This window comes from Anolis carolinensis, chromosome 2 (genome assembly GCF_035594765.1).
Source record: "Anolis carolinensis isolate JA03-04 chromosome 2, rAnoCar3.1.pri, whole genome shotgun sequence".
Classification (NCBI taxonomy): Eukaryota; Metazoa; Chordata; class Lepidosauria; order Squamata; family Dactyloidae; genus Anolis; species Anolis carolinensis.
Genome location: NC_085842.1, coordinates 135316576 through 135328785, shown reverse-complemented (window position 1 = coordinate 135328785; position 12210 = coordinate 135316576). Strand labels below are relative to the sequence as shown.

Below are 12210 nucleotides of genomic sequence, written 5' to 3'. Positions count from 1 at the left end.
GACAAGATACCCATAAACCTTGCCTTGAGGACTAAAGAGGAAAGGCACGACAAAAATTTAACCAAGTATAATAAATATATTCAGCTCCTTTAAAATTCAATATCCTTTCCATTCTAAGAGCACCAGCAACTGGGCCAATAGTATTATTATCATCCTTGCCTTTTGTAGAGCATTCCAGTTGGGCAAAATCATTGCACAAATGAAGAAGGCTTGAAAAAGATCCATGGATACAAACTTGGATAACTGTTCCATCTTTGTCATGCATTGAAAGACTCGTTGTTTTTCAAGGAGGCTTGTTAGCTACTACAATTCTCTGGATTTTATCTTAGAATAATATCAGTACTTCATTTTTAGCAGAAGCCTCCTTACAAAACATATACAGCCATATACAGTCCGGCAACCACACAACACCCCATTTCATGTTTGCTTCTCCTTCATCCCAAGCCATCTCCTGCCTCCCTGCTTAAAGTTTCGGATCACGCACTATAGCTGGACTTACTGTTCAGGGTTTTGGGTAACTTGCTTGATGACCTGGCAATAAATCTCATCACGCAAATTCTCCTTCTCTTTGCAGAGCTGTATATGGCAGAGAAAATGTGAGAGAAAAGAGTTTCACAGTATCTTCTTTTATACAGATAAGTACATGTATGACTCTAACCGTGTGCCTTCAGATCGTGCCCCCAGCTCAGTACAATAAACATCAGCAGCTCCTTTCCTGCTCTAGGCCACATCAGGGCTGTCTTAGCATGTTTTGGAAAAAATGAAGTAATACTCACTGCCATCTCTGTTGGGTGTGTAGTGAAAGGCTATTATGTCCTGAGCCTGAACTTATTGAACATCACTACCTAACAGACTCAGAAGTGGAGTGGGCAGATCAAAAGTCAACCTGGTAAAATGGCACTACCTAAAAGAATCCTTCACCTTGTGCAACTGTGGAGCAGAACAGACAACTCCAAATCTGTATGCTTGCCTGCAGTGTCCTGCCTCATGCACAGCGGAAAAATTGTTTGAGGTTACAGACAATGCAATCACTGTTGCCCGTTTTTGGTCAAAAGATATTTAGCCACTTGTGCTCCTTCTATTTTTTATCAGTTATATACTAATTTATGCAATGCTTTTGATACAAAATAAAAAACTACCAAAAATAATTCACATTTCAAATGTACAGAGCTTAGTAAAATACACTTCTGTGAACTTTACAGTCGCCTCCCTTCCCTTTTCTTGCTTTTGATGCCTTTCTACATTTCTTTTTGTGTTCTCAGGAATCATGACTATGAATTTATTTTTGCTACCTGCTGATATTGTTCACTTGTTGAATTCCCTCTCTCTGTGTATTTTAAATTATTTTTCATGTAGACTGGTTTAACCTTAATCCGGATGTCTTGAAACCCCTATTTCGAAAGCACGCAACTGCATTCACCCCCAGGAAACCTCCAAGGGCTGCACCTACTACAAGAGAATTGTCCCAAAATGCTATATGAGAGCATTTGGGAGTTTTTTTTTTTTTTTAAAGATTCTGGGGGCACATGATGCCTACATACTGCACTTTCCTTTCCTTTCCCATACATGGACTGAAAAAGTGAGATAAAGCCTGCTTGGAGTTCCATTTCATTTCAGAGGGGCTGCAATATCTCTGCTCAAAACATTGTTCCTTCAGCTCCCATTCTAATCACCGTCACCCTGACACATCTATCATTGTAATAACCACAAACCTGGAGGATTTCATTGATGTAATCAACTTCCTTTTGCTTTTTGATGCCAGGCGCATCCCCCATGAACCTCATTAGAGCTGCAAAACAAGGAGATAGCATTAATCTTGGCTAGATATATAATCCACTTGGTTGAATCCTCATGCACTGGGAATAGAGAAATGACACAAAAACATGTCCTCCATTTTATCCAATAATATTAACAACAACTGGATATTGGTAGTTCCATCCGAGGTAGAAACAGATAGTCCTTTTTGTCCCTTCCCTAAACTGCATAAATCAGGTCTGGCACAGCACTTTTAGGGTCACTGAAGCAAAGCATCTTTGACCCTTTATACAATATTACAGATCACAGGTGCATAGCAGCAATGGAGCAAGAAGGTGATCATTGGTGTATCTGTTCTCCTTATTGCCACAAATTGGCTGCTGAAATATACCTGAGCATGTCTCAAGTATACCTTCACCCACAGAAACAGTGTGGATGAGGTTGTACAAGGTCAGCTGAAACATACCAAGGTGCACCTCCATGGCACATTGTTTGCCAAGAGGTTGGAACTGCTCTCAAGAAGTCCTTGACTTCATGAAGTAGCTGAGAAGACAGAAACAGCCTCTATCCCAGGCACGGGCAAACTTCAGGTGTTTTGGACTTCAACTCCCAGAAATTCCAGCCAGCTTGCCGGCTGTTAGGAATTGTGGAAATTAAAATCCAAAACATATGTGAGGCTGAGGTTTGCCCATGCCTGCTCTGCCCTAATGGCTACAGTATGTATGTTGGTGGAGATCAGTACCCTGCCAGCACTCTTAGCCACAGTCCCTATCATATCACTACTGGTTGAGCCAAAGGCACTTGCCCATACGTACTCATAAAAGCTTTTGTTGCCAGGTCATTCATCTTGCTATTAGAGTAGAACAGGAGTGATTCCTGAATTGGTACCTGTGAGGAGTTAGAATACATGGAATCAAAAAAAGGAGGGCAGGGCAAGAAAAAGAAAACCTCTCATCCTCTCCCCAAATTGAAGATGGCTCTGGTTGAAACAGTTGTACATGCACAGATGAATCAATGGAAGCAGTACAGTAGCAAAGCTATCTTCTGTTCCTCCTGACACTTTAGCTTTAGCTTCTTAGAGTCTCAGTGAATAGGATTGTTATATCATTACTATTATATTATTATAATTATAAAAGGCTATGGGAGTTGTACTGAAAACAACAGGGAACCAGGGCCAACACAAGACATTTTCTACTTGTGGCAAATAACAAGATAGCACCCCTCTTTATTCCTTATGCACACTCTCGTGCTTAGAGGAAGGCGATGGACAACTGGCTCTGAATAAATCTTGCCAAGAAAAATCTATGAGAAGGTTGCCATAAGACAGAATTGACTTGAAGGCATACAGTAATAGCAACAGTAACAACAACACCTTACCAAAAACTCAACTATGCTCGACTGGCAATGAAACAGATTCCCCCACCACATCTGCAAGTTAATTTAGGGGACTGAAGGCTAACTTAGAGGGCTCTCTATGACATAACTTTCTCCTCTAACATTGTGTCACTCTCTCATACCACCTGCTACCTACAACAACTGTCTCATTTTGGCTAATGGTTGAACAGCTCCAACAGGTACAAGGACTCTCCAGCCCTGCTAAAAAGAGTTAGCCCCAACAGTCTCCACAATTCATGTCCCAAGTGAAACATAAATGGAAAGACAGTATCCCAAAGATGATTCCCTTTCTCTGATTTACCTTAGTATGCTGAACCAAGAGAGCTGGGTCCTCCAGTTCTGCACTCATCTCTTGCCAACCCAACCTAGTAGAAAGAGAGTTAGGGTGTTATCCTGGAAATTAATCAAGAAAATTGAGACACAAAAGAGCTCTTCTATGATCCTCATTTACCCTCTAATAAATATAGATCACTCCAAAGAAGTGCTGCTAATCAGTCATCATAAAATGTTGCCATCCAAGTATTTTAAAATGGCTTTTTAGAGGGATATGTACAACATGTACATATCCCTCTAAAGCAACATGTGGGGGCAGTGAAGTAAGAGATAAGGTACAATTTAAAGGTGATCAGATTAGAACAGATAACTGTCATTGCATTGAAAAGTTTTTCTGATGATGTACACTATAGTATCTACCACTGATAACATTAAAGAGGAAAGCTGTGAAGGCCCACCTAAAGGCTGGAATAAAGAGGGCAAGGTCTATTGGAGGGGAGTTCTAAGAACTCAAGGCTACCACAAAGAAGGTCCCATCTCTAATGAACACTAACCTCATCACTGCCGATAGCAGGGAATCAAGAAAAACCCCTGTGGTAAATCTTAGCACATACACAGGACTACATGGGGATGGGGATAGCCTTTGAGTCCCGTGCTGTTAAGTGAGATTGATTAACACCTTTTTTTCTGGAAATACATTGGTTGTCAATGAAACTGACAGAAGACTATAGTCAAATGTTGAGATTTTTTGATCGCCACTAGCATCCAGATATTTCTATTACCTGACCTGTTGGTCTGCCTTTGTGGTAGTCTAACTGGCATGGGACAACAGCTTGGATCACCATCAGAACATGGGCAATCATGATACAGTCTAATGGCAGCAGATTGTATGCAGTTGGTGTACAAGCCAGAGATTCGTAAAAGGCATTGCTGCTACATGTTCCCTTACACGGCAAATCATGTAGCAACCTCTCATATTTTAGCTCCCTAAACCTTGAGTAGCAACCACAGAAACAACAACAGAGAGTATATATTTTTTATTAACAGCTGTTTTGGAGTATACAAGAAGTAAAGAAAATCCTATATATATATAGACATGATTATAGCAAATCAAAGTAAAACAAATCAAGCTAAACTGTTTAAGATTTAGATCCCTCCAGCAAATGAAAAGAAGTTCTGAACATATGAAATGTTAACAGTGATTTCAACAAGCCAATTGAAGAAAAAAGGGGAATTTGGATAGTAAAAAATCTGAATCATTGATCGGATTTGCTTGAGAATTCATGTAAAATGAACACAATAAATCAGGCAAAATGTATCAGACTAAATATATAATTTGCATTTTGAAGGAATGCATCAGGGACCAATAACATCTCAATCTGAGAAATGAAAGGAAGACATAGGTTATCACATCCTGCTGTTGCACACAATATAATGAATAGAGCATTTTGCACATGCCAGTTCTATATGCCATATTTTTATTTATTTATTTATTTACTCTATTTATACCCCACCTTTCTCTACCCTGAAGGAGACTCAAGGCGGCTTACAGAGAGGCAATTATTCAATGCCTTATCCTATTAAGAGAATGCTACACATGAAGTTATATTGGGAAGACTTCTTCCAGATTCTCACCACTGATTTTTACTGCACAATGTACTTAATAATGATTCAAAGCAAATGATTCAAAAATCTCAAAACTATGGCTCACTGATTTAGAACAGTGAGCCATGGTTTTGAAACCATGTAAACCATCCTTGGCAGATGTAGTGAGATATATTCCTAAATATGGCAGAAGGTACTCATCCTTTCCAAAACAGTTTAGATGTATCATTCCCAGCTGTAATTTTAATTTGCAGATGGAGTCTTGTAGCTGTTATACATCAGAACCTGTGATGCTTGCATTGTGGTTTCATACTATAGAGGCTGATAGCCTAGCATGTGACTTCCAATTGGACAACCAGTCGCCATCTTCCATGCTCCGATCCAAGCCTCTTTGGTGCAAAAAGGCTTCTTCTTCTCTAGAAGAGGCATTTGGAGGATGCATTGCCTGGCTGACAATATCTCTATTGCTGCTGGGAAGGCTGCTTCCATTGAGGTCCAAAGGCATGAATGAGTACTGGGTTGATGTTTTGTCAGAAGGTTGCTCATGAAGCTCCCTTATTTGCATGTTGTAGTATTGAAGGAGAGCAGCAGATTCAGTTTCCTTCAGGATATCTGCATGGGAAAGAAGGTTCCAATCTAGATGTACTCTAGAAATACCGTTTAATGATTTGCAGAGCTTGGACAATACCTAGTTACCAGTAATTAGTTCTTCAGTAATTATATTAACACAGTAACTAAGAACAATGTCCCTCTCTGCAAGGTATAATTGCAAACTTTTTGTTACTTTTAGAGATACAGGATATGGCTTCACTAAACAGTGGGAGAGGAATATTATAAGGTACAAACGGTGATTCATGCTGTGCCCCATGTTTTCTCAAGGAGGTTGAGGCAAAGATGAGATAAGCACAGCTTAGGAGCTTGTTGCGTTCAGATGTTTTAAATGAAGAAAAAACAACAGTTTAATTTTTCAAAGCAATTCTGCACTTTCTTCTTTCAAAATCTCAGTCTATGATATGCAAATACCCAGGGGTTTTATTTAGAAATATAATAATTTTAAAGTAATTTATCCATGCCTCACAACCTCTGAGGATGCCTGCCATAGATGTGGGCGAAACGTCAGGAGAGAGTACTTCTGGAACATGGCCACACAGCCCGAAAGACATACAACAACCCTGTGATCCTGGCCATGAAAGCCTTCGACAACAAATTCTCCAAAAGCTTATTTTCTTTATCAGCTGTCTGTCCTTTTCCATTTTTTTCACATTTGTATGTGGGAAACAACCATTCTTGTTTTAAAAGCCCAGGAATAATACTGCAAACTCAAATCATTTCTAAGCCAAAACATGCTGAAACATTCATTACTAGAGTTGTCCAAGTGAAAACTGGAGAGAGCGCCTCCACCTTTAATGGTTGTGTAGAAGAAGAATATGTATTAGGTGTTGTTTGTTCTGTAACCATGTAACAAGGAAATTCCCTCTTCTGCACAACCATTCAAGGCATGTTATCACCTAGAAGGCATGCAGAGAGAGCTGAACATTTGTACAGCCCCTCTGGGTTTGTTTTATGCAATTATTGGTGGAGAAAACCTGGAGGAAAATTTGATCATTCTTGCTGCGCAAAATCAAAATAAATTCTGTATATACTTGAGTATAAGCCGAGTTTTTCAGCCCTAAAAAAGGGCTGAAAAGGCACCACTTGGCTTATACTCGAATGAGTCCTGGCTGGTTTATATTTGGGTCGGCTTATACTCGAGTATATAGGTAAGCAGAGTTGGACAATCTTATCTTATTAAAGTCTTATTATTGTCTTAAATTACAGTTTTATGTAAATATTCAAAAACATTTAAACTACTGGTGCCTCAAATAATGTAATTTTTACTGGTTTTTATTTTTATTTTTGAAATTTACTAGTAGCTGCTGCATTTCCCACCCTCGTCTTATGCTCGAGTTAATAGGTTTTCTCAATTTTTGTGGTAAAATTAGGTGCCTCGGCTTATATTCAGGTCGGCTTATACTCAACTATATGCGATACTTAAAACTGTTAGTTATGCATTGGATAAACCCATTCATTATAAACTAAATCATTGGATTACTATTACAGTAGAGTCTCACTTATCCAACACTCGCTTATCCAACGTTCTGGAATATCCAACGCATTTTTGTAGTCAATGTTTTCAATACATTGTGATATTTTGGTGCTAAATTCATAAATACAGTAATTACTACATAGCATTACTGAGTATTGAACTACTTTTTCTGTCAAATTTGTTCTATAACATGATGTTTTGGGGCTTAATTTGTAAAATCATAACCTAATTTAATGTTTAATAGGCTTTTCTTTAATATCTCCTTATTATCCAACATATTCGCTTATCCAACGTTCTGCCAGCCCATTTACGTTGGATAAGCGAGACTCTACTGTACTTATATTTCTGTGATAGAGGGGCATGGGGAGAATTTAAATGCACTTGCTTTGAACCATTAGGTCATTAGTCTGATGTTGCTGCACCCTAAAATTGTTTCTGTATAAATATTTTAATTAGGAACTATAGTTATTCCGTTTTTTCCTGAGTTCAGAGAGACCATCACTCTGATTGTAGAGTCTTTTTTTTCTTTTTATCCTTTCCTTCCCCAAAGAGAAAAAACTGAAGGAGAGAGAACAAATGTCCACACGTTTCCAGTCTCCATGTTCCCTTTATTTCTCCTTTCTTTCACTGATGATGATGATGATGATGATGATTCTCTTCCTGTCATCTCCATCAAGGATTGCTGATCAGATCAAGCCTGGCTTTTTTGCCTCTGTTTCCCCATGAGCACACACAAACTCAATGTTGCAATGACTGACTTTATTAAAAAAACAAAAAACCAAGCCAGGTAATGTAATTCTTCTTTCTTCATCCATTGTTTAGTGAGGTCACTCGCCACAAAAACCAACAAGCAAAACACCTTAACTTTATGTTAACATTTTAAACAAACATAAACCTTTTTAAGGGGCCCCTAGTGGCACAGTGTGTTAAAGCGCTGAGCTGCTGAACTTGTGGACCAAAAGGTCCCAGGTTCAAATCCCGGGAGCGGAATGAGCGCCCGCTGTTAGCCCCAGCTCCTGCCAACCTAGCAGTTCGAAAACATGCAAATGTGAGTAGATCAATAGATACTGCTCCAGCGGGAAGGTAATGGCGCTCCATGCAGTCATGCCGGCCACATGACCTTGGAGGTGTCTATGGACAACGCCGGCTCTTTGGCTTAGAAATGGAGATGAGCACCAACTCCCAGAGTCGGTCACGACTGGACTTAATGTCAGGGGAAAACCTTTACCTTTACCTTAAGCCTTTTTAATAAACACACATGGAGATGAATCAACTTCTGCTTTTATTTCAGATCTAATATAGAGAAGCCTGAATGGTGCTCTTATGCCCAGAAAAATGCAAGAACCCAGGGATGAAGATATTGCATTTCCTCCTTACAAAATCCCTACCCTGGCACACAGCTCCAACTTTGGAAAGTAGGCCAAGATAGTTTACAGTATGTTGAGGCAGTTTGTTAAACATAAAGCAAGCAAAGGAAGTATTATTGATGTAGTAATATTTCCCCCTTCTTTTCAATAAAATGTGCTTATAAGACCCTGTTGTAAAGAGGAATGGATCAGTTTCTTCAGGTGAGCTGTTTTGTGATGAGAATATTGTAAGTAGCATAGATGAGTTCACATAAGACTGAGATCCTCCAATAATAGATTATTTGGGAGTCTGCATATAATAGACCATCGCACAGATAATTCTCCCATATTATGGCAATAAAGTAAGAAAAGGCAATAGTTCATAAGCAAACTATAATAAGTACACTATAACAGGGCTAACTAATACTGCAATGATTCAGAATCTATTGTATTTTACTCACTTTGGCTGGGCTCCCCGGAAATGGGCTGCAGCGAACTCCATCATTGTGTAGTGGCAGGTTTCAGGAGCTGTACTAGTGCTACCGACTTCCAATGGTACATAAGTTGTAGAGTTCTGAATGGGCATGAATACAAATGTCAGGAAAAAAATTACTGCAGCTGAAGGACATGTGGCACCCATGTCCTTTGCCTTTGACTGTTTCCCAATTCTGTATACTGTTATCTCCATGAGAGGTTTGCAAGTTTCAATTGATAAAAAGAAAGCATTCTTTCCCCTCTTGCTTGATTTATTTCAGAAGCCCTCTTTCAAAGTTTCTTAAGCCTCCTAAGAGCTGCTCAAAAAAGCCATTCCCTGGATCATGACATGCTCCCATGAAAGTTCCTGAAGGATCCATGTGCCTCACCTCCTTAGTAATGATTTTTTCCTGTGTGCCTCTCCTTAGGCTCTTCCTGCCCTCTTCCTCTCGATTAACATGAAGACTGAGATAATCTGGTGGTGCCGCAAGTTGCACCATGCTGGAAGGGAAAAGGCCAGAGCGACCACCAACAGAACCAAACTGCCAGCCTAGAGAGAAAGGGGATGAAGCTCAGGTAAGAAGAATATTAGATTAAGAACCAAAAAAGTTTCCCTTTTGGGAGCTAGTAGCTAGTTATGTTCACTTATGTCTAGTTATTTGGTCATGCAACTTGATTTATTTAGAGTGTGCTTACATACCTTTATGTATATGTAGAGTAATAGCCACTTACTGATTTATCACAAAGAAAAAGTACTATTTGGATATTTCCTTCAGTATTTGCACTTGCAGTTACAGTTGTATCAGTTAAGTCCTATTTCAGTCCATTATATCACTGATCCATATACATTTCAGATATTTTGTTTTTTTAAATCAACCACAAGGTCTACAATAAATTTTCTTTTAATTGAATGTATCATATTAAATAATCTACAGTCAGTTTGGCAAATGCTGAGAAACAGCTCTGGAATGGAAGGAGAAAAGATTTCCTTGCAGCTCAAGTCACCTCAAGTCACCATAAGGAGATTGTACAGCTGAACATACATACTATGATAACTGTTCACTGGCACTTCACCATTGTCTCTGTACACCCACATGTATCCAAATCCTTCCTTAGCCATTTCAGTAACTTGATTTCTGAGTATTCATGATAGGCAAATGTCCTTGGGGCATGTGGACCTAGTGTTCAAGGACAATGGCAGAGGATGGCCTTCTCTTAATCTTATATTTGCTCCTGATTTGGCTCCAAGAAGACAAGCAGGGCCCAAATTTAGTCTAGATGGATGATGGAAGTAGGTATCCCTTGAGCTGCCAGTCCAAGTTATGAGTGCGTTCTCTCTCTGGGTCACATGGAGAAGACAGAGAGCAGGAGGCAGAGAGAGGTGTGATGGAATCAAAAGAAACACAGAACACACTTCATATTGTGTTTGGGAACAACTCAATGCTAGTTCCTCTGCTCTTGTCCTTTTCTTTTGTTTATTGGTTGGGCTGAGTGGAAGGGGAGTTTCCAGGAATTTCCTGTGATTTCCCTCACCTCTCCCTGACTAATGATTACTTTTAGGGAGAAGCAATAGAGGAGGAATTTGGAATTATGTCTTCCCAACATAACTCTACCCCCCCCCCCCCCCCAGCATCTGGTTATGAACGCTTGAAGTGTATGCATTTGCACCATGTGCCAGGTACATGTGAATACTGACTTTTGCTCCTTGCTTGTATTCTACACTTGCCTTCACCCAACACTGCCCAACTCTCTAGAATCAAAATGGACACTGGCAAACTCTGAGCAAAAGTTCTTGCCACAGTGGCCTCCATGATCTGACTGATGAAGAATTGTGCCTCTAGAGAGCTTGCATATCATTAAAGTTGCATATAATTAACATGAAAAAGGTTTTAAACTGTAACACGGCCTTCATGGCCAGACTTCCATTACCTGGTTCCAGGCCCTCCATGGGCACTATCCGGATTAAGTCCCCTTTCTTGAAGTTCAAGAGACTTTTGTTGTCAGTTGTGTAGCTTCGCAAAGCAATGACGTACTTGGAATCCTTTTAGGGCAAGAGGAAGTGAGGAAAAGCATTATTCAGTGGTTGTGGTTATTCTAGTGGAATCTTTATCCTATATTTTCCTTTAGACAAGAAGGACAACATCTTGGGAAGCAGAGACTGCCAGCACACAGGGCCTTTTCTCACCTGCTTCAGTTCATTCAGGAAGAGTTCCACCATGGCTTTAATCTGACAGGCCTTTGGAGAATGCAGTACGAGTTGCTCATTCTTCAGAGAGAACTGAAGGATGTTCTGCCCCATCAGCTCTAAAGATAGCACATCTGCATAACTGCAAAATCCAAAAAAGATAAGTCATGTCTGGCCTTTCTACCTAATTTATTTCATTGACCTCATCTTGCTTTCAGGCTTGAACCTTCAACACCAAGTCTAGTGTTTATATAACAGTAAACACAAAATATGCTAAGACAACTGGAAGAAGGAGATAAAAAGAGGCACAGAATCATAAGAAGGAATTAAAAGACCATTTAGTACATCTTCTGCTCAGAAGTAGGATCATCCTTGTCTTAACCTCAAACCGATCCACCAGTGCATTCAGACCACAGAATGCTATAAACAATGATGAAAAGATAAAGAATATGCTTTCAGAGCAAATAGCCACCGATGAGAAATCCAGCTGAAACTATCTATATATATATATATATATATATATATATATATATATATATATGGGGAAATCAAAACCTTTATTGATTTATGATATTTCTGTATTGCCTCTCAAGGACTATTGGGGAAATAATAAATAAACCAATTAAAGGTGTAAACGCATGCTGAAAGCAAATTAAACTTGAAAAGAATATAAAGAAAGAAGTGAAAAAATGAAAGAAAGCCCAATAGATAAGCCATTGGCTAACATTCATGGGAAATGGGTTGTTGTATGTCTTCCGGGCTGTATGGCCATGTTCCAGAAGTATTCTCTCCTGACATTTCACCCACATCTATGGCAGGCATCCTCAAAGGTTGTGAGGTATATCTCACAACCTCTGAGGATGCCTGCCATAGATGTGGGTGAAACGTCAGGAGAGAATACTTCTGGAACATGGCCATACAGCCCAGAAAACATACAACAACCCTGTGATTCCAGCCATGAAAGCCTTCGACAACACATTCATGGGAAATGTTTCCTTTCCAATTCGAACTATGGAGAACTGAAGCAAAACACATTTGCTGAATTCTGAAGGAAATTATTGAAAAGCTATACAACCTATGATCTCCCTTCA

General features: G+C 39.5%; 1 protein-coding gene across 1 annotated transcript in view; it reads right to left on the bottom strand.

Annotated features, from left to right (window-relative positions):
• LOC100563782 (unconventional myosin-XVB) overlaps window positions 1-12210 on the bottom strand; it is a 64633-nt gene that overhangs the window by 11714 nt on the left and 40709 nt on the right. The window contains exons 26-33 of the mRNA XM_062970609.1: window positions 11120-11261; window positions 10864-10975; window positions 9324-9484; window positions 8922-9034; window positions 3452-3515; window positions 2571-2643; window positions 1713-1789; window positions 500-576 (exon numbers count right to left, since the gene is read on the bottom strand). Of these exons, the coding sequence (XP_062826679.1) occupies window positions 500-576; window positions 1713-1789; window positions 2571-2643; window positions 3452-3515; window positions 8922-9034; window positions 9324-9484; window positions 10864-10975; window positions 11120-11261 (819 nt within the window). The remainder of the gene's footprint in view (window positions 1-499; window positions 577-1712; window positions 1790-2570; window positions 2644-3451; window positions 3516-8921; window positions 9035-9323; window positions 9485-10863; window positions 10976-11119; window positions 11262-12210) is intronic.